General features: G+C 33.9%; 1 protein-coding gene across 2 annotated transcripts in view; it reads right to left on the bottom strand.

Annotated features, from left to right (window-relative positions):
- Nucleotides 1-212: 212 nt before the first annotated feature.
- LOC126819172 (microtubule-associated protein 1B) overlaps nt 213-24,759 on the bottom strand; it is a 51,988-nt gene continuing 27,441 nt past the window's right edge. Inside the window, exons 2-4 of one of the 2 annotated variants that reach the window (XM_050547048.2) lie at nt 8,509-8,607; nt 7,907-7,921; nt 213-6,035 (exon numbers count right to left, since the gene is read on the bottom strand). In XM_050547048.2, coding sequence (XP_050403005.2) covers nt 2,497-6,035; nt 7,907-7,921; nt 8,509-8,607 — 3,653 coding nt within the window. In that variant the 3' untranslated portion in view covers nt 213-2,496. The remainder of the gene's footprint in view (nt 6,036-7,906; nt 7,922-8,508; nt 8,608-24,759) is intronic. The other variant, XM_050547049.2, reaches the window with a different exon arrangement.

Genomic DNA, 24,759 nt, shown 5'->3' with positions numbered 1-24,759 from the left:
TTTGAGAGGTAAAAAAACGTGCATGTTGACTATCGTAAAATAACCATTGACAGGTGGGATTTCAAATAAGACAAAATTACTCCCATAGCACACACTGCATGGTATATAACCGTCTTCATTGGACCGAATGGTGCAGAAAAGTAGGACGTTAAACCCCATTTCGTTTCATTTTCAAATACTAGATATTGGACAAAATAACAGAGACTATTGACTCGTTTGTGAAAAGCATTTATTTTCTTGTGGCATTTTATGAACGTAACATTGATCGGGAGCAAACATAAACAAGGCCACAGACCAATAAGGCAGCCATTAGAAGCTGTATTCAGAAAAAAAAAATTAGTTAAATTCACAATAAGTATCAAAATAACAAAGAAAAATACACTTGTAAAACAAACAAACAAAAAATCTACAACATGTACAATGAGGGGGAAACATGAATTATTCCGAAAAACGAAGATGACAAATAATATAGTGTTACTAAATAACTTAACAACTCTTGCTCATTGTGAAGCACACCAATATATGTTTTGCACACTTATAGGCGAAGCTTCTCAAAACACCGTTATTCTTGCGCAGAAATTGGATTGTTGGGTTTGTTTTTTTTACAGTAAACAGCACCATCTGATCATAAACATTGTATTTCTTAGCCAATTTGGTATAAATAAACATAGTCCGGATAATAAAATCACAGGATTTATAAAGAATAAGATTAAATTAATACTAGATTCTAAAATTACTAGTAGGTATCACCACTCTAAACAAAAAGATAAACCGTAATCCACAGAAGTTTTATTTTGTAAATCAAAATTATATAAATACTACAATCGTAAATAAAAGTAAAAATCTCCCTTCTATACCAATTATAAGGTATGTTAATTGAAAGTTAATATTAAAAATGGGTTTACATACATATTTTGTTGTATGCCTGTTTTACTTCAATTAAATGCCTTAAAATTGACAACTAGCATCTTAGAAATTCAATTACTTGAAGATTAAGAAAATGGGGTTCAGAAACTAGAAAGCAAAAAATTTAATTCTAATTTCTCTTATGATTAATATCAACAGTACCATCAAAAGGATGGACATGTACATGTCCCAATTTCCGTAACTGTCGTTTATTGTTCAACTGAATTTTAAATCTACTTATTACTAGCACTAGTAAATGATGAACGAGATCACCTTTATACAATACATTGTGCTACCAAGACATTAGCCATATTATTTCAAATGGGCTTTCTATTAATATGTGTATCAACGAATCTATAAACTGTTACAGGGCATTGCAAAGACCAAAATGAACGAAAAACTAATGACCCTTGAAAGACAATTTGGCAGCGCAAATGTCAGATGAAAACAATTGCTTAATAATGTTCATAAACATAATAATGTGAGGGAGATTATTATCAAAATGAAAATGTTATCTAACTACAATAAATATCTATACATATTCAAAGAATGTCATTAAAAATTCGTGAAATGATACAATAGCAATATGCATGATAAAGAAAAATTCCATCACAGTCAAAAAGTCAAACTTGTACACTACTTAATACTTATAAAAACTTATTCCATTTTGTTTTTAATTTTAATATTACAATACCAGTAACCACGCCCCTTACAACCATTTGATTTCATTTTATACTAGAAACTAGTAAGTTGGTCCAAATCACGGAGAGGGGGTGGTTGCACTAAAATGTCCGTGTATAACGTATGTCACATAAACCTTTGCTGGAGCTTTGTTGTTGTCAACAAAGAATTATGAAAAGTGGACCGGACATTGTATAAAAATCTTATTGCACACTATCCTAATTTTGGGCACTTTGAGGATGAACAACCAAGTTCACAGTTAATTGATATACAATCTACAAAGCTGATACTGACGCATTATCAAATATCAAACTGAACTCAACTATATATTTGTTAATTATGATCATACGACTACAAAATACATCTAAGTTTGTTCAAATTTAAAATTAGGAAAATAAATCTAATCCAGGTAAAAAGCAATCATATAGTTACATGTATTTTACAACTATCACTGAATATTTTAAGATAAAACAGGTTCAGTGACATATTGGTAAATCGTTTTGTACAGGTATTAATTATACTGCGAGTTTTTATTCTTTAAGGATAAATACATTTACAATATGTTTTGTCCATGATAGTGATTGGAGAATTGGAGAATATATTGAAAAAGAAGCACACTGAATATCAACCAGACTTTACTATCTCAATCACCTCGAATAATTATAAGCATTCACCATTTCAGACTTGACTTGCTCATTCTTCAATGTATCTATGTTTTTTTTTTCCCACGAAAGACAAGATTTTTCAGCACAAAAACCCATGCAAAAGATTCTCTCTTCTAAGTGTTACAATATTCAAACTTAAATGGTAACAGTGTACTACGAAATGTTTTGAGTGCAGTCTGAAATGGCGAACCCTAGCTCACATCCATGTTCACATTACATGTACATAATATAACAGCCAGAAGCTTTAGAACTCTAATCTATAGGCAGAGCAGTTGGCTTCGTGGTCCTGGAGTTGAATAAAACAGCGACTAGCGGATGGCGCGACATCAATCTTCAGCTGACTTAATTTTTCTTTGTTCAAACCCATCCAATGTCTGAGTGTTTCATTATCATATGTAGGTATAACCATTACTTCTGTATCTTTGTTGTCCCACGTTGGTTTGGCTTCCAACAATGCATTTAATATTTCTGGATTTGGAGTCAATGCGCTTAACACGTAGTGTCTTGCTCTGATACGTTTGAAAAATTCTACATCACAATAGTTGGATTCTCCATGATTAGGAACATATGTAAGATCTACGTAAAAAGGTGTGAGGGCGGGTAATGGAGGTAATTTGACTGGAGCTGGAGAAGCTCGACTAGTTGCTGTAGCAGGTCTACGGGCAGGGGCAGCTTTAGTCTTTGTTGTATCTAACTTTGAGGTTTCCGTTTTAGCAGGTGCTGTTGCTGGTCTTGTTTTAGAAGCTGGCCTTTTATCGGCTGCACTGGTAGCTGGCTTCTTTGTATCAGCTTTCTTATCTACACCGTTTGTTTTACTAGCGGCTGAAGATGGTCTAGCACTTGATGTTGCCTTTTTGGCCGGAGCAGAAGAGGGTTTTTTAACATCAGTTTTCTTAGCAGCTGCGGGCTTTGGCTTTGCATTTTTGTCTGTAGCAGCAGCACCTGGTGGGGGAGGTGAAGGTAAACCCATAGGTTCACCCCATTGTTTCAGCGGATCAAATTCTTCTACCTTCTGTGCACCATTATCAACAATTTGAGATGCAGCACCATCAATGCCATGGAAAGGATTAAAGCCTTCTGTTTCAAGAGATTCGAAAGGTTTGTTTGGGTCAGCAGGAGAAATGGGTAATCCTTCTTGTAGAGATTCTAATTTTCCTGTCATATCTAACATACCTTTTTCAACCTCAGGGGTTCCTCCATCAATAGAATCTGTTTCATCATCGTGAGTGGCAAGTGCCCCATTACCATTCTGTTTTACTTCACCCGCTTCAGTTTCTTCCAAAGATGGAGTATGGTCTCGTTCAAAAGCCTCTGGTATATTGGATACCTCCTGATGATCCAGTTCTTCTTGTTGGTCATTTTCGATTCCTTCATCTCTAACATCAGCAGCACGTTTTTCATCTTCAAGATCAACATCCTTTTCATAAACAAAAGATGACGGATCCCCTTTATCATTACCATCTTGACTACCCTCATCATCCTCATAAATACCAAGATCTTCCATGGTCTGTGGTGCCATGCCATTATCTTGATTTTGGGGATCTTCTCTTTCTGCTTCTTCCTCATCTTCCTCTCTGATTCCTCCCATACTTCTCAAACTAGCATCATCAGTAATGCCATATTGAATATTCTGCTGTACCGACTCTGCTGATGGTACAATATCAGGTTCATTTGAAAAAGAAGGCAGAGGAGCTGTTCTACCTGGTGGAATAGCAGGATAGTCATGATCCTCAAAATTAGGCTCTGGTGAAGACGGGATATCCACAGCTGGGTCTCCATACTCCTGGTTCTCGCCATGAGGAACTAGGTCTGGCTCTGATTGTATAGAATCATCAAGTACGTTATTTTCAACTTCGGTACACACCTCCTTCTCTGGTGCAGCTTCCTGAATGAGATCTGGTTCAACTGGTGCTTGCATGGGTACAGCAACAGGCTCTGGTAGGTTCTGTGGAATCTCCTCTTCTGTTTCATCAACTGATGATCCTTGCTGTTGCTGTTGTGCAGACAGTGTATCAATGGGCATAGATCCCACATCATCATCTTCATCATATATTCCCAGATCAGCAAGTTGTTGTTTATTGTAATCATTGGTTTGTTGGACATCTGCAGCAAGTGGTGCCGCATTGTATTGTTCTGGACTGGGGAGAGGTTCAGGAGATCCATTGATACCAGCAGCTAGTTCTGGAATTAAGGCTGCAGTATCTGGAACATGATTTATAATTGGTTCCGGTTCTGCAATAACTGGGGCAACTGGTTCCACAGGTGTGATTGCTGGGGTGACATTTTTAGCTGGAGATGTAGAGGAAGCTGATCCTTTAGATGGACTAGACGAAGCAGAAGACTTAGACTTGTCGGATTTTTCTTTGTCTACATTTTTTGTTTTTACAGGAGACTTTCGTGGACTATCATCCTTTTTAGTTGCTTTAGGAGGAGAAGATCTTGGTGTAGTTTTTGTCGGTGAAGCTTTTGTTGCAGTTTCTTTCTTGACAGGAGCAGCTGCCTTTGCCGGAGCTGATCTTGCAGATACTCGAGAGGCTGAAGAAGCAGATGTTCCTTTCTTTGCTCCAGCTGCAGGTTTTAACAAATCTTTACCTGTGCACACTGGGTGTTTAAATACATCAATAGTTTTCACTTTTTCTAAACCTTCAATTATTTTGTGCTGTGGGGCATTTCCTGGAAACAATACTCTGGTTATCTTCTCATCGGGATTTGTAGGTTTCCACACCAATAATGCACAAATAGAGAACATATTAGGCATTGGGAATCCTTGGTGTGTGCCAAACTGTGCAGATTTCTTGGTCCATTGTTGGTAGAATTCCTTTAGTTCTTTACTATCTTGGACTGGATTGAGTATGTACATGTCTAGTGAACCGTGGCCAACTTTATGGTATAAATTTACAGGTTCAAGTGTAGGGGCTTTCTCACCACGTACACAAGGATGTGGAACTACGCCTAACTGTTTCGACATTTCAATAATATCATTACCCTCATCGGCCAAATTAATCAACAAGCTTGGTTCTTTAGGATTACCATTTGGTTTAGTTTGATCAATTGCATTCATATAAATATAACCTATTTCAGGATGGGCACTTTCAAGACATTTTCGTTTTAATACTGAACTAATACCAAATAAATTATCTGTACCTAAATGGGTGAGCAAGACAGCATCAATTCTATCTAAATGACGGGTGAAGTCCCAGAAACAGGCCTTCCTATTGAAACCTGCGTTAACTAACAAATTAAAGCCCTTGATTCCAAAGAGAGCAGAATCTCCTTGGCATCCAGGAAATATGTACAAAGTAGGTTTATTAAATCCAATGTTACCAATAACATCAGAAGCTGGCAAGATATCGGTTAAATTACTAGTTTTAACAAAGCTTCCAATGTAGGTTGTGAATTGTAAAACACCATGCATGCTATCCAACTTCTCTGGTGGATTGACATTGAGTGTAATTACTTTCGAAGCTTCTTGTTTGGAAATATTACTATTCCAATCACCGACAGCTGAACAGTACATTGTCAGCGTCGTTGCTTGCTGTTGCTTCAGGGCTGTTTCAACTTCTGTATCATTAAGAATATGTGTCAGTTTCTTGAATGTGAAGACGCCATCCTGTAAAACCCAATCACCTGATCCCTGGAAAGCATGACCAGCAAACAGCAGGAATTTATGTTGGACTGGTAAAATAAGGAAGCTCTTTAAGGAATTGGTAACACTCTGTGTCTGTGGATTGATAAGAATCTCCACGGCAACATTGTCTGAACTGTGTCGAATAAGCCTCTCTCCTGAAAAAAAAATCAAATCAAACATTATTTAATGTTTAAAGATATGTTAACATGAAAAAAACAAAACAAATCAAACATTTTTTAAAGATCAATTAAGATATGTTACATGAAAATTATTGGCTTTGATAGTTACTTATTAACTCAAGACTGATTAACAAGCTAATTTGTTTTTTGGATGAAACAAATGAAATAGACTGTGGGTAAGGCCCATAAACAGCTAGGCACCACCGAATGGCTTTAGGGCATTTGTAGAGACAGAGAGAAATGGGGTTTAATGTCCACTCGACACAAACTTGGTCATTTTGGGACTAACACATGGTTCAATTTTATTTCAATAATTCGCTTGCGTGTAGGGGTCTTAAGCAGTGGGAGGAAACCGGAGGATCCGGAGAAGACCCGTGAGGTTGGACAGGCAACCCTCTCTCCTTGTCAAGTACAACAGGGGATTCAAAACCAAGCCAGCTGACTCAATTGCAGACCTTATGATGCAGTGCACACGTGCTAACCCTTCAGCCATCCAACCCCTGGAGCATTTGTAAGGCACTAAATTGTTTCACTGACGAGAAGTACGTTCATTTAATATTATACACACATTATTTAAATTCTGCGTGTTTAATTTTTTTCTATTTGACCCAATTTAAAGAGAACAGCTGTCACTCCACCTGTTTGTGTTTTTTAAAACATGGCACATAAAACAGAAACTAGCAGTAATCATTAAACTATTTATTGATCTGGGTGGATGATGTGATTCATATCTATGTGAAAACACTGAATCACCGACCATAACAACCGTGACAAAGATAAAATTCTAAGCATCTCATGTTTCCACTTGTTGGGAGATCCATGAAACCAATGATCAATAAGTTACTCGTTACATGAACTGATTAAGGGAGGGAGATACTCATGTTCCACGGCAGGAATAGCCGGCCTTGTCACTTTTGCAACGTTTGTCATTTTGAACAGATCCTACATGTATGGTCAAGAAATTCAATTACTACTTCTCTAATTTGTCATGTCATTTTGGAGAGTATTAAATTTGATGAAAATTTACTGATGGTGATTTCCTATCTTTTAGATCATGCATTTGTTTCATTATGGTCAAGAAAATCAATTACTACTTCTCTAATTTGTCATGTCGTTTTGGGTAACATTGAATTTGATCGAAATTTATGTATGGTGATTTCCTAATCTTTCAGATCACACACTCTTGGGACCCCGAACTTTCAAAAATATGACAGCAGACGAACCTACATGTAATCCAGTTTGGGATTGAAACCATGCCACTTGACTCAATGACAGACCTTAAGGTCTAAAATGCACACCTTCATTAGGACATTAAAGTGTTTAGGCATATCAACTATAAAAAGAAGAAAAGACAATTTGTTGTCAGCAGTATTCTCGGACTGCTTTAGGTTTTCCAATATATTCCCCACTTAAAAAACAAAGTCTGCAATTTTTGACTACCGGTAGCTTACATGTACGTACAAGTATACATGTACATGTAATAACATTTAAAGAAACACACAAAAATAATTCTTACACAGAAGAGAAAATAATATTCATTTTTCAGAAAAAATAAATAGATAGATCTGATTATAGATTTTTAAAGACATCCTATTTCTCAGATTTGAAATTAAAAACAAAATTGGAGATTAATGAAATATGGATATGCTCATATTAAGTTGAGAATATCGAAATTAAATTCTAAATGAAATAATCCAGAGAAAAATATTTGAATAAAGTCATGTGAAAAGAAAATCATGCTTTTAATCTACACTCTAAAAGTAACAGGCATGTTTTTATGTGCTTTAAAATAAATGATAGACAAGCTTTAATTTAAATTTGTCCTTGGTCATGCCAATGAGACTTACCTCCCTTGGATTGTGCTGTGCAACAAAATAGATAATTTGATTTTTTTTTAAAGATCTTACAAGTATATATTCTTGATAAATGCTTTTATACATTTTATATTTTAACAGCTGAGTTTTAATATTTGTTAGTATTGTATTTTTAATTAGACATAGACCTATTAATCTGGTTAATAGCCTAGAATGAAAGACTTATGAGATGAATATACATGTATGAAAATAAGTCTTTGAATAGTAGGCCTATACAATCTATCATGGTTTTATTAAATCACATACAAAAACAAAAGTTCCCAAAGTTTTAATTTTTTTTTTTCTTGCAATCCTTACCCCCAACTTAACCTCCCCGAAATTTTTTAAAATTATCAACAAAATCATAAAATCAGGATTTAAGCTACATGTATGGCTTTTCCATTGTTAGCATTAAACTTTTATGTCTGACAATGGATTTATGAATATAAATGAGAATACTGAGTCACTGATAAGAAAGCATGCACCCGATTACCAAAGTTAACAATGATGTCATCCATTATTACTAAGTGCAGTGCCCAGCCCTATTATTATAATACAGTGAAAATACAAACAATGATTAAAGGGAGATAACTAACCATTAGGCCCTTCCTCTCCAAGGGAAGCTCTATTTGCAATTTGTGATAATTCATCGTTAATATCCACTTCTGTCACCTCTTTGTCCCAGCCTTTAAAACCTGAAAATTAAATAAGAATTTGAAATAAGTTTGAATCATATGATTGGAATGTGGTTAATATTGATTAATATATTTATTCATATATTATATACATCTCCCCCAGCTGTTGTATGTCTATTCTAAAATAACTAATTATTCTACCATACATAGATCAATATCCTCTAAATATTGTTTATATTTTTTTAATATCAAGTAATGACTGTCTGATTGTCTCATAAAATGTCTACATTTATCATCTACATGTATGCAAACCATGAGTTTGATTGATCCCATAGTACATGTGTATGTGACAAGGAGTGATGTGGCTGGCCTAAGCTTGGTTTCCCCAACGTTCTACTTGGTTTCTTCCCGTATTTTTTAATAAAAGTACATGTAACTACTGTATGTGTGACGAATTGTCTAATGATTGTCATCTATGCAAATCATATGAGTTTGATCCCTTAGTTTATGTGACAAGGAATATGTGGCTTGATTAAGCAGATGGAATATCATCCTGATAATTCATTATTAATTGTATACATGTACATTATGCAAGAGCTAAATCTGCTTATTGCAGGTCTTTTTTTAGGCCTGAAATGTTATCTAAAATATTATTTAGACGATAATTTAACATGACAAGACAATAATCAACTCTCGATGCCATTGGATATCTCTGATATTAAGTAGATTAGAATGGTTCAGCCATATTTTGATATACATGTACTGTAATTTAAAAATAGAGAAGTGAGGTTTAGCTTCGAACAACCAGCAAGGTAATATTCTTTAAGTGGCATTTAGTGACTGGGCAGATAAATAAACTATAAACATACTTATACCTTCAAAGGCTAATGTTTCTTCGCTTGCAATAGGGTAATTTGAATGAAATTTTCAATATATTCATTTTGCATTATCTATTTTCGACCTATTATAGCAAGAATGGATAGCTCCTTATCTAAATCTTACATGTACATAATGTATCTTTAATTAATCTCAGCGAAATCATTCATCTTTAATCTATCTTCAGACAGTTTTATTTAAAGAAAGTATTATGTGTGTACAGTGTACAATTTATTTTTCTTTCAACAACACTGTACATAGCAGTGTGGTTAAAACATAGAAAACTCATGATTATTTAGGTCTACCATTTCATCTGCTTGTTTTATATTGAGAGAAAACAATAGAAATACCCGGTACCCCACTGCTGAACACAAAAAACATATTAGCTGTGGATACATGTACATCTTCAAACTTTCTTGTTAAATAACATGGACAATTCCATTATTTACAGTAGGTAAAAAAATATAAACTGCACGGAGAGATAGAGACAATAGATTGTCACTCATATAATGTTGATCTAAGTCCACTGAGTTTTGTCAACAAGAACATTTTGTAGAATAGTAAAACCTTAGTTAAATATTTTCATCATGTGACATATATAGCACCTGCTTCTAATGTTAATTTACTGTCTACACAAGTTTTACCTGGTTAAATACCTGACAAAATTTTATACCACATGCAAGGTACACTACATTTAAAACTTGAACATTCTGAACCAAATTCATGTTTTATTTAGGAATGGGATATATTTTTTGATTAAGAAGACACACGATATTGGCCAATCATACACATACATGTAGTCCCCACATATCGGGGGATATGTTGATTTTTCCTGCAGCAATCAGGGATTGTTCTTATTGTTCTGTAACAATGGGCTAATAAAGAATTAAATTTTGCCCAGACAACCATGCTACAGCCTCCTCTTTTTTCGATTTGCAACTCTCAGAGGATCGTTAAGAGGTTATTCATGCTAAAATACAATTTCATTCAATATTCATTGATACAATTTCATTCATTATTCATTGATAAAATTTAAGTATATATTCTATTGGCTTTCTCTTGATGTGGGGTCCCATACAGCCTATGACCAAATACTACAAGATTATATTCCAATATAACAGTTTCTCATGTGGCGAGATCACTTCCTGTTGCACAATTTGGAAAAGTTCATTCCCAGTACAGCGTATTCTGAATAGATCACTAGTTAGGATGACTTGCTTTTTAGTGTAAATTGATGTAGTCTTTAGTCAATTACAGACCAAAATGATTAAAACTTAAGTACATCCTCAGATAAAATAATACACATTTGTCCTGCATTCAGCAATGTGAACATTACATTATTCAAATATTTCGATTCTATTGACATGATTGATTTTTGGACATTTTTTTTTTTTGGGGTGCATTTAAAGTCTTTTAAATCAATATAGTTTCCTTGATCTGTTTATCAATATTTAAATTATTGCTAGTAAATATTTCATAAGAGACAAAGGGCAAATCAAATTCTAATAATTGTAATTGAGATCAAATAAATAATACTAAAATATTCAGTTTGTAAACTAGTTTCCTTGATCTGTTTTTCAATACATGTATTTAAATCATTTGTGGTAAATATTTCAGAAGAGACTAACGGCAGATTAAATTCTAATAATTGTAATTGAGATCGAATAAATAATATTAAATTAATCAGTTCATAAACTATTCCAATTCAATTTTTCGTGCGACAGTGAAGAAGATTCCCACTAGTTTTTAATTATACTAGACTACTCGCGATCGGTTGGTACATTTAATATTTATAGCTCTACTGTGATGTACATGTACTAATACCTACAGTATAGTAGTAGTATTATTTTCGACACTGTGGGTGAATGAATGATTAACAACACTCAATGTTTACTCTAGAACAATTATTACTGGTTCAGCACGGTACCTAACTTCATACAATCAACCAATACTGTAGACTATATGCTCTATTCAAAAGTACTATGGAAGGAAATTCTGGTAGGTCGCCAAGAATGAGCAAACTACAGATCAACTGATGTGCATAGTAGCAACACTCCCTCCTACAATGTTATACATTATTTGAGTCAAGCCACAAATATTTCCTTTGTCTGGAGTTTGTCTCAGAAATGTTACTATGAGGCTCAATAAGAAACACAGACTGGTAAAGGAAGGGGGAAGGGAATTTAGGGTATTAGACAGACAGATTGGTAAAGGAAGGGAGAGGGGATTTGTGGGTAAAGAATTACACAAATTGGAAGAGGAAGGGGAAGGGAGAGGGGAAACGGGCAGAATTTTAAAAATTCTGAAGTTCTCCAATTCAATGGCCCAGAGAGTTGATAATATAGGCTTGTCATGTTAATTAATAAATGTTTAAATAATACTTTAATATAACATCTAAATCCTGCAATATAGATTTAGCTATTAAATAATGGAACTGGTTATTAGATGTACATGTACGGCAGGTTTATTTTTCTATAATCGATGCCTTTGTTTGACATGTCTGGATGACCCAGTCTATAGTATAAGGTCATCAATTACAACAAAATGTCAAAGTGTCCTGGACTACATGATAATCTCTGATTATTTTATATTCACTGTCCAATAGTAGGTTTATACATGTACATGTATCATTATTTATCATCCACGGTATTCCTATTACCCAGATTTATTTCATGGACACCAAAGGTAATGTTTACTCCACTAACCTGGCTAATGCATACAGACAAATGCCATGCAGTGCCAGTCTGATTTATAAGAGTGTATGTCAGTCCCCAGATTTGTAAAGAGTTTATTCCAGGTCCCTCTATTTCAGTCACTGATTTGTAAAGGGTCTATGACTGTTCCCTCTATTCCAGTCTTCATTATCCCAGTTGGAGTAGAACAGTAGAACATTAAATCCTATTTCATTTCATTTCCAGTCTCTGATTTGTAAAGAGTTTATCTGTTTCTTCTATTCAAGTCTCTGATTTGTAAAGGGTCTATATTTGTTCCCTCTATTCAAATCACTGATTTAAAAATAGCTTATACATGTACCAGTCCTTGCTATTCCAGTCTTTGACCTCTGATTTATAAAGAGTCTATGCCAGTCCCCTCTATACCAACCTCTGTCTATCTCAGTCTCTGATTTATAATAATAATAGGGCATAGTCTCTTAATTTATAACAAGATGCCAATTCTGTGATTTGTAAAAGAACAAATGCCATATAATTATTTTCATTCAATGTGCAATGTTTTGGCTGTGCTTCTTGTTTAAAATCATGTCTGGCGCTGGCTGCTTTAATTGAGTATATCACACAGTTAGGCAATTCATTTCACTTTTCATTCCTGATACAAGCTGTTGGCATTCCTCCAGATTTTACCATCTCCAGTTTCTATGTTTTATATACAGACTGCATCAGTGATGATTGAAGACATTGATAACTCTCTTTAGGCTGATTACTTAACTCATTGATTTATTTTTTTCAACACCAAACCTGATCCAATGAATACAGATTAAGAAAGTAAAAAATATACAGATTTAAGATGAATTTAAAACTGAATTTATTTTAAGACATTCAATAGGAAAATTCTTAAGCAAGAATTTTGAAAGATAGTATTTGATTTTTAATGAACATGAATTCAAACACCTACACGTATGTGATCTTTTCATTCATGAAAGATCTCATTTTCTCCTATATTTTTTAGTCACATCAGTTTCTGAGCAAATTTAGGTAAAAAATTCACCCAATTTCATTCACAACTTCCACGAACAATTTTGTCTTCTAGCTTCTATTTTTTTTTCTTTTCTCACAAAAGGTAACTTTGATTGTCCTCTGTCCTCTTTAAAAATAAAATTTAAACACAACATTCCTTATAGACAGACTGTGTAACCGATTGAAGAAAATACAAATATTTAAAGTCAAACATAGAATGAAACGGTTAACACATACAAAGTTCAACTAACATATTTCCTATTGCACTTTCAACTCTTTTAGCACCCATGTTTGAACTGACTTTAAACAATGACAAGAGTTAATAAATCTAAAGGTTACATTATATGTTCATTACATTAAACCTGCCAATCATCATTTGAGGATTTTAAACCCCTTACAAACTACATGTACAATATTGTGTAAGTTAAATCTCTAAATGGGATATGAGTAAAAAAAATGATTTAATTTTGTTGCGTACATACATATATGAAAGAAATGATGAAGGGCAAATTATATACAGATGCTTGAGCATATATTTTTGTAGCCACCTACATGTACATGTATAATTGTTGGGTAAAATATTTTGAATGAACCCAAGGCAGGTGATTATCTATGTTCATATTTTACTTTTATTAATTAAATGTAAGACACTCAGTTTAAGAACATTTTAGCATTGATTCAGTAGTAAAAAATATGATATTTTCCAAAAATGCAAATGGATTTTAAATAATAAATGAGATGGGCCTCTTTTTCATCTAATTGGATCCAAAATTGGAGATTATCTACCATTAATATATTAGTTTTATTTCATCAATTAAATGTTAAATATTAGATAATATCTCAACAAGTATGATTGTACTATGAACCAGGAACTGACCATGTTGTTGGATGAAATTCAAAAATCTAATTCAACAAATCGATGCAGCAGTGTTCAAAGAACAAGCATGCAAATATTTATGTCGATCGGACTTGAATTGACAGAGCCTTAGGCTTTTTCAATGAGCATTTCCACCAAGAAGACGAAGAATAACAAGATGAGTAGCAACCGCCAACCAGTTCCTAGTCCAAAAATGCTAGATGATCTGTCATTTTAACCCCATTTTAAAAATACACCAACATTTTTAACACCTTGACATGTAGATTAAGAACATTCAACACATGGTATATAAAGAGGAAAATCTGGGACACATATCTCCTGTCTCACAAATATCAGTCATAAAAATACAGCTGATCTACTCACTCTACATAGACCTCCTTTCTAACATACACAATTAACAGCAGCAATCAGACTTCTTTACTTCACTTTAAATGTTCTTATTTATCCATTTCACTGATGTAGAAAACATGTGTCCAGTCTTGTGTATGTATATGAACCCCAATATGAAATGCAGCATATTTTTTATATCAAAGTTTTTAAAAAATAACACAAGGAGACTCAGTCACACTCAAAATCTAAGACAAATTTTTTTCCATGGAAATATATAACTCCTATAACAGATCAATGTTTGTACAAAGTTTCATAAGATATCTTGACTGGAACAATGGATGGTTAACATACGGTAAAAAAAGTTAGTAATAATAGGAACTGCCAGAAGTGACAGTTGTTCTTCTATAAGGGGTAAACATATCTAGACTTGCGCACAAGGTCTATTTCATCTCATCTTTTTTTGAACGGATGATTTTCACCAAGTTTTCAGAAGCTGAACAAACTAATGATTTTCACCCAGTTTTCAGAAGCTGAACAAACTACCAATTAAAAGACCATCTGATCATTTCAAGAAAGTACTTTGAACTAAATGAACATAAATAAATTCTTTCAATTTCATCAGCTGGTACTTTATGACTTCACAAATATGATTCAGTCCATTCCCACCATAATCTAGGACTAAAATCACTGGTAAATATTTCATGAATGGTTGTAAACAGGGCAATAAAAACAACCTGTATACTAACAATGATCCATCATACATGTACTATTCCATCTATGCTATAAATATATATATATATAGAGAGAGAGGATTTAAGGGCCACTCGACACAAACTAGGTCATTTCAGGAGTAACATATAGTTCTATTTTATTTCAATAATTATGTAGCGGGGAGGACCCAGAGAAAACCCACGAGGTTTGATAAGTGACCCTACGCCTTGTCACGTTACAAGCAGGGAATCCCCTTGTCAGTATTGCAGGACTGAAGGCCTCATTAAACCAGCGTGCATAATAAAGAACTCTTGGCAGATGGAATACAAAGAGTAGGTAGTAGCAACAAAGTTGTCGGGGACATTTCCCCAATTAGCACGGCTGCTGCAGAACAGTAAGACTTTCAACCAAATTTCAATTCTTTGAAAATAAATCTGAGATCTAATTCTATTCCCATGTTTCTCTAATCCAGGGAACAAGAGAAATGTGAAATAACGGCATAATACTCTTGTTATCACAAATAACAGAGTAACAATGCTTCTGTTTGACTAACAAGTGGACATCTTTACCGAGTCTGTTTGGACTGCCCTCACCCGTATTAAATGTATAGGAAAATACAGAATAAGGTTTCAGATTGATAAATAGAAAACTGTGACACTGTCAATAGTTGATGAATTACGGGAGGATAAATTCAACATTACGTTTATCCATATATTGTTACAGGAAGAAAGGACGATCTGTCCCATCACTATCTAGTCAGCTCAGTAATAACCAACCTTCTCAATTTAGAAAATATTGTAGTAGGTCTATAATGGTTACGTGCAGTTCATGATTTTACATGTAGATAAAAGTTCACTTTCAAATAGACATACAGTACATAAAGTCACTGGTACATGCATAGATATAGAAAAATTCATTTGATCACCGGAAAATCTATAAAGGCGAATTAAAGGCTCAATAGTTATTTAGCGCTATAGGAATATACCTTTCAAACTATAATATTGTGATGGTTTATTATCTAATAGAAATATCAGGTCAAAGATGGTTCAATTCCGTTCAGTATTTTCAGAGTTATGATACATTGACATTTACAGTAAAGTTAAATATTTCAAACAGTCCAGACTCCATGAATGATGTTAGTGTAAATGGTAAAAGTGAATAATAGTGGGAGGCACCTATTTATAACATATATTATTGTAGACTTGTTATAAATTGTTTACATTCCATCCTCCCATGCTATGTTTTTATTTAAAGGCCATATGTTTTAACTTGTATCCTACTGCCACTTCCAATCATGTCTTAATATTTTCTCTTAGAGATAGAGAAACCAGGTTTAATGTCCACTCAACAAAAGTTTAAAATATTTGCTTGTGCGTAGGGGTCTTTGGCAGTGAGAGGAAACTGAAGGACCCTGAGAAAACTCATGAGGTTAGGAAGGCAATCATACTTCTTGGGATCGTAACCATGCCATTTGAATCAATGCAAAACACAGAATGAATATTTCAAATCTTAAGTAATTGCACCTTCTGGAGATTGAACATATGAAATCGAAAGAAGATATTTGGACATACAAATGTAAGATTTCTCCTTCTGTGACTGTTTAAACTATAGAATAAGAGAGAATTATCCCAATTGGCCCAAACTTTCCAAATTTGAACAATAATTTGATAGTATAGTATCTACATGTAATCGTCAACATGCTCACAGGTCAACCTCATTTTGCTGTACCTTTGGAACAACTTTGCACAAATTCCATGTTAGCCCTGCAGTCTTGATAAAGAAGCCATGAAGTACAGTTGGATGTGGTAATGGTCATTAACATTAGGTTACAGACATGATCTGATATAATTCCTAGTCTCCTAGATATTGATTATATTATCACAATCTTATTACATTACAGACCAAAAATAGAATAACACTTTATATCCTTTAATATTAGAGAAAAGTACTGATACAAACAATCTTCATCATATTAAACGTGTCTGCACTTTAGATCAAAAGTCTGTCTTAACATACCAAAAGTGTACTTGTAATAGGAACGTTTTACATACATGTATTCTTATCAAAAGTTATTTGGCACCATGAATCTGCATACCCAGTCTATTTTGGGGTACATTACCCTTTCCAACAACTGTATAATATACATGTACCTACATGTATCTTCAATTGAATCAAGAGTTTTACATACCAGTACTGTTTTCATAACAGTAATTTGTTCATACTGAAAATATATTTGGCACCCCAAGAGTAATAGAACTATTAATCACTCATAACCATCATTTTTTATCAAGAAGATAGATTAGTAACTAATATTAAAGTAGTAGTTAATTGTGAATGATAAGGACTATAGATGGTAGTACTGGTAGAATATGGTTGACTACTGGAGAGATGAGGTTTTTTTTATCAGATACACCCTGTAGATCAAATAACCTAGCTGGTGTGTGGCAAGATAAAACTTGAAACATCAGTACAGTAACAACATATATACAAAATCATACTTTCAGAGACCACAAATCAAAATCATACTTTAAGAGACCACAAATCAAAATCATACTTGAATAGACAACATATACAAAATCATACTTGTACTTGATCAAAATAATTTATATTTGAATTTTGTTAAACTTCAAAAATATTTCTAGCTGCATCCTCGTCTGAAATTGGGATAACCCCAAAAAATATTTCTAAAGGCACACGTTTTCTTCTGAAAGCAATATACATGTACCCTAATCCAAAATTTGTGGAATTTGTGTCATTATATTGAATGTAGTAAATGGAATTTTCAGTTTACATATGAACCTTTAATGATTTAATGAGTTTATAAATATTTAGTCTACATGCTTTCTATTTATTTCTTTTTATCATCCTGTGTGACCCGTGCTGGCAAACTGAGTCACCATATGATAAAACAACAAGAACAATTTTTTGTTTTACCTCCAATAATTTATACTACTGTATGGCAGGCCATTCAAAATCATATATACATCTATATACATGTAATGTACAGATCCCAGAAGAAATTGACTGTTTATAAATTATTGGTGTAAAGATCCCTTAGCATGTAAATTTGTCAATCTATCATATAACCAAAGTATTGAACCCAATCATAAATCGTTCTGCTGCATCCAAGCTGATAATTGTCGAAATATATGGTGAGGTTGGAATCCCTCGACAGTTGTTGGTACATGTATTAAAAAAACAGTACATTGAGTTGAACTTGTAAATGTGTCCATCTAGCACATGGACCCATGTTGCTTTAAAAATAACTGGATTACTGAACTGAATTATACCCCATTTCCCCGTAGTGCATTTCAGCTAACAACTTATTTGTGACCACAGACAATACAATACCACTGAGAGTGGAAGCCTGCATCATGTATAATATTACAGTATTTCAACAGATTAGATAGTTTATAGAATTTCTATATCTCCCTGCCAAAAGGGACATATCAATGTCACTTGTTAATCTTCACATCAGTTTTCAGATGTGAAGGAACATAATACAACTGATCTATTTCCATATAAAAATTGTTTTGGTCTGAAAGGTCAAACTTCCTTGAATGAAGCTACAGAAAGCCAATCAAAAAACCTTTTGGTATATATAACTGAGCAATTCATTACCCGATATTATCTCCTTCAACTCTAATGCTACATATTTTCTGCATGTGTTTTCTTCAATTGACTAAATGGTTGGAGTAAATGACTGTAACAATGTTAACAGTACCACTTGTAAAGGAGTTAAAACTACTGAAACCATTAAGACCATTTAGAGAAAATTGCTAATTGTTGTTTTCTTTGATCAATTGGATTGTACATTTACATGTGGCTAGTGAAGATAAAGTACAACTCTGTGGTTTCCAGCAAGTTTTGTCAAGTTAAAGGAGTTACAACTACTGAAACCATAAAGACCATTTAGAGAAAATTGCTAATTGTTGTTTTCTTTTATTAATTAGGATTGTACATTTACATGTAGGTAGTGAAGATAAACAAGTACAACTCCTGTCTACAACAACCCTGCGGTTTCCAGCAAGCTTCGTCAAGTTGCACCCATGAACAGCTTATTTTGTTCACAAACAATCACTGAAAGTGGAGACTAGACACAGTATGATTCATAACCACAGGATAAAAATATTGGAATGCTATACATGGCCATATTCCTGGTCTAGTCAGCATTTACCAACAAGTGGATATGTACTGTCAAACATTGTACTTGGTTCATTATGAATTAGACCAGCATATTACATGAACTGCCATATTACATGTATATGAACTGCCAATGTCTGCAGAGGATATCATTGTCATTTAAAAATCTAGAAGCACATCCTTTATATCTAAAAAAAAAATTGTTTATTTGGGAAGTTCATGTACATGTACATTTCATCACAACCTCCCTACACCAGAATTATACTATAAAATATATAGCACGTACAGATGGTAAGACTTATTATAGATGGCCAATTAATAATTATTTCATTCTTCAAGTAGATTAAAAGGAAGTAAGATATAGTTGGTTTACATCCTCATCACTGATACTGGTCATCAAATTGTAGTGGTGTGTGAATCATATTTGTTATATTGGCAATTTCTGGTCTTTTTTAACCAAATTTACACAAGGTGTCAAGAGGCTGTATAGTGGTTTTCATCAATATTACTATAAACATGACTGTACACTGTTTACTATATAACATTTATATTGTATATAGGCTACATTAATATCAATACATAAAATACAAGGTACTACTCGCACCATGAATATTCAATTAAACCAATACTGATGTACATGTAGGTCTGTCTGAAATTCTGATAGAAATGTTCCAGTCATCAATGGTTTGACAACACTTGATCAATTTAAATTAAACATACTTTATGCAAGAGCTAAATCTGCCAATTACGGGTCTTTCTTTAGGCCTGAAGTGCCAACTATTAACTACACACATGGGTAATCTTTCATAGCTTTCACATTGAAGAAAATTCTTTATATTCACCTTTTGCAAAACATGGGGCCAATAGTGTGCCCATTGCAACCAAACAAAACTGTTTTGTCTCTCCACCCTCACCCCCCCATCCCACAATCAGAAAACAAAATAGTTTGTGCTTCCATTCCCATCAAGGATTGTTAAATGGCTGTAATTATGTTAGCTTTATGCTGTGATTAGAAATGTAGATGAGTTTGACCTCAACTACAAATTTCACATCGTTTATGTAAAACAGGAAGACATGAAAATTTTTCTGAGCTTCTTGAAATGATGCTATCTAGCTCGACCATTAAACAACTTTCTTCTTGTAGATATAAACAGTGATGAATAATAGAGATATTCCAACTTTAATTAGTCTAAGCTATACACTTAATTAAACCCAGTGAGAGTTATCTAACTTTGATTGTATAAAGGTGGTAATCATTAATACTGTGTTTGATATGTTGATACAGACATAACAACTGTTTATAATACTACTTGAAATACTCAACCCATCATTACTAGATTGACCTTACATGAACTATTCACAAGTCAAATACATAACCCCAAGTACTGAGAAATTAACTGAACCTAATCTGGGGAGCTGGGTTTTACATGGGTTCAATGTGCTCCCCATATTCAGAGGAGTTAATATAGTTTAATTATGTACATGTACATGGAGTGAGGATTACAGTCATGTACATGTATACATGTATGTATCAGGAGAATTGTCTGTTTTGAATTCCAACAGCCAAGAGATGTTACATGTACATGTATATACATGTATGTACTAACAAACAATTAAATGGGCCCTTTGTGTTTCCTACACTTTCCTTGCCACCCCTGGTAAGTGATCCATTGAATTCTGGTTCAGAGTCAAAGCAAAGGTGTCCTCAACACCTCGGGTTCCTATTCAAACATGTGGACTTAATCAACTTAATGTCCACTTTACATGAATATGTACTTCAGAACTAATAATCTTGCCTGAAGGGACAAACAGGAATAGATCAGAGACTCTGTTGTATGCTATCCAGAAGTCTATCAGACTTGATCACAATTCCATGTCCTGTGTTATCTAGTACACTAATTTGGAGCTAATTGCTCATTCTTTAAATATTCCCTTAAAAGTTTTCTAGTAGTTAATGTTATTTTTAAAAAAATCAGACTTAATTATATGCTAATCTAACCAACAGCCTTGTTGAGTGATATCCAGTATGGTAGTCTAATCTACAAATAACTTGTCATTCTTTAAAAACTGCCATAATAAAAGTTGTCTTGTAGTTAATTTTATATATCAAAAAAAATATATATTATCTGGTCATTTTGTTTTATCAAAATAGATTCCATGATATAAAATATCTACTCCTGGCACAAAAACAATCCTCAGACAAATACCACATCAACCTACATACAAACATAAACTGACATTTTCTACTTATATTATTGTAAGTAAATCACACAAATCTCCTGATGTGCATAGCATCAACATCTACACAGCATCATTTCTTTATTTTTTAGCATTCTGTATTTGTTTCTATGGAAACCCAGTCATTCATAGTGAAGAGAACAGATGTTTGCATGATGGAGAAGGCAGGCAGACAGAGAAAGAAAAGACAAGCAGTAGCAAGTCTACCAGCTGGTTAGTGCATGTAGTTAGCCTGCTGTTAATATTTGATTGTTCATCAGCAATAATAATACAAGAAACAGGTACTACATAGTACTCTGCTACACCAAATGTAAAATGCACTCAGATACATGTACCACAATTATCTTATTCACAGTATATAAGGAGATCACAGTGGCTAAGTGGGCAGGACACTGGCTCGCTAGCCCGGAGGTCGGGTGTTCGATCCCTGCGTTGGCCGAGCAAGTTCATCCAGATTTTCCGGCGTGGTTCCCCCTTGTCAGTGATGCAGGACGGAGGGCCTGACAAGGACAACTGTTTAGTCCTTCGGATGAGACGAAAAACCGAGGTCCCGTGTATACATTGGAATGCACGTAAAAGATCCCTTGGCAGTTGGAATTCAATATAAGAGTAGGCGATAGTGCCGCTGCCCGGGCAAAATTTCCCTCATAGCACACCGTATGGCGTATGCCCGTCTTCATTAGCCCAGTATAGGAGCAGACAGTAGGACGTTAAACCACATTTCATTTCATTTCATTGTATATAAATATAAAATTAAAAAGGGTTTAAGGCTACATGTTTCTGCACTGACTTATGAAGACGGTCATACACCATGCAGTGTGCTACATGTACATGTATAAGGAAAGTTTTGCCCTGACAGCTGCGCTACGACCTAGTCTTATATCGTGGAGAGTTCTTTTAAGTGCACACCAATGTGTAAACAGTCCTTGGTTATTCGTCCCACCTGAACAACTAGACAAGGAGTAACCATGCCCGAAAATCCTGAGGAACTGTACTGGTCAAGACTGCGCGCAAACCTGAGGCCTCCATGCTAGCGAGCTAGTGTCTTACTCACTGAGCCACTGCAGCTCTGGGCTTTTCATTGTAATATGCAGATGTAAATTTAGAAAACAGATCAAACTACGAGAAAGTTAACCAAGATAAAATGTTCTGCTGTACTATGGACCAGAAACTGAGTATGACATCATTACAGCCATCTTGGATTGTGACATTACGTCAAAAATTGAAACCTGCGATCAATGCATTTAAATGCGAAGTTTCATGTCAATTGCACTTAAATTGGCGGAGCCTTAAGCTTTTTTGAATAGTGTCAACTACAGAACAAGATGAAGTCCAGACTATAATTTATCCAAGACTGGTCTCTGTGTGGCAAAGTTTTGATGGATTATTTAGCCCAACAATTATTAAATATTATTGCTATTAAAAGTTTATGTGTTTATCTATATTATTTAACTTCATTTAGATAATTATTTAATAAATTACATTTTCACACCGATAAGATGGGGTTATATTCTTTTATATTTTTTGGGGATGGGTAATACAAATACAAGTATAACAGAAGTGATCTTTATAATTGACCTTAGGTCATCGACAAATCCAAGTTAATACAAATGAAAAAAAATGTCGAAAATTCAAAATCCTCCCAGAGGATTATTGGGCTTAAAAATGAAACTCTAAGGTCATGGTTGTCAAACCTAGGAACTTAACTATCAACTTTAACACTGTTGGTACATGTACATTAATTGGAATCTGGCCTTCTATCAGAAAAATCTTTGCTATGTTAATAGACAATAAACAGCAGACCCCATATGGTTGGTTAGTGAAAACTGATTAATAAAATATTATGGATGGGAAAAAAAAAAAAAAAAAAAAATACAGAAAGCTGGAAATAATTTTTTATAATAATTTTATATCAAGAGCCAACTTTCAATGAGTTGAACAATGTTCAAATAATCTCAAATATTGATGAAGATCAATTTTTTTTATACTTATCTTATATCAATGAGTCGAATAATTTTCAACTTTTCTAAATATTGATGATACATGTAAATACAATTTTTAAATACTCAAGAACCAACTTTTAATGAGTTGAGCAATTTTCAAGTAATCTCATTTTATATCTAATCAGTCGAATATGTTACATCTACATTGTACATCTTTAGTTTAATACATGTAAATATTTTAAATAAAGAAGTGAACAACAGATAAAACCTATCTTTCCTGTATATCTTTATTTCATGTACCAATACATGCATGTCTCTTTCACTTTAGTTTATTATTCATGTACATGTAAGGTGCTTTATGCAATAAAGTTTCTTTCTACCTAACGAATCAGTTAAAAATCAGGCAGCTTCAAATTTCACAAAATCGCAAAATCTAGGTTTCAGTTTTGTTTTTTACCTTTATAATTTTACCTGTGGAGGAGATGTTAATGACGCCCAGCTGTTTAACTTTGACTGCAATATGATCTGAATGCTGGCAATCTTTACCTTGCAGCTTGTAAAACTTATATTGTATACAGATTTAGACTAGTAAAATTCTGCATTATATAGCTATTTATACCTAAAGCGTCTTCACAATAACAAGGTAATGTAAAATAGGGTCTAAAATCTTATATTTCTGCACCAATTGGGCTAATAAAAATGGATATACACCATGCAGTGTGCATGGGAAATTTTGCCCGATCAGCAGTGCTAAAACCTACTTTTTTTAAAATTTCCAACTGTCAGAGGATCTCTAATGTGCTCCCAATGGAATCTCAATGTTTTATTCAACGAGCCCCCTTACCTCTAAGGTATTACAAAAAGTCTGATACCCTGGACCAATAGTGAATTGTCATTACGCATGGATATCTCTGGATCATAACACATGACTTCAGCTTTTACTGGGTCCCATTTGTATTAGCCTAAAATAGAAATGGGCTCAGGAACCTGGTGGTGGGGATTATGGTGGCTAAGACACTGGCCCACTAGCCTGGAGGTCGGGTGCAGGGCTGTCGGTAATTTTTCACAGATGATTAGCAGCACTGCTAATCAAAAAGTCCAATTTTGCCAAATTTGATTAGCAAATTTAAAAATTGATTAGCAGTTTTTCAGTTTCAACATAAAACACCTAAATAACAAGATTATTTTAATTTTAATTGATAACAAACGGTTAGATTTCATTCTTAAGATTTTTTTAGAACTTTAGCACTTCTACAGGTAGCTGTGAACATTTCCGAATGAATGTAGACTTTTGGTTAGGCCTTATGTCTGGGCAGTGACTTCTTATTTCTTCGTTAGAAAACAATTTCGTCTGCTTTTTATCGTGTGTTATTATTTTTGTTCAATCGTAAGCACGCGGTAT

This window comes from Patella vulgata, chromosome 4 (assembly GCF_932274485.2).
Source record: "Patella vulgata chromosome 4, xgPatVulg1.2, whole genome shotgun sequence".
NCBI lineage: Eukaryota > Metazoa > Mollusca > Gastropoda > Patellidae > Patella > Patella vulgata.
This window is presented reverse-complemented; position numbering and strand designations above follow the sequence as displayed.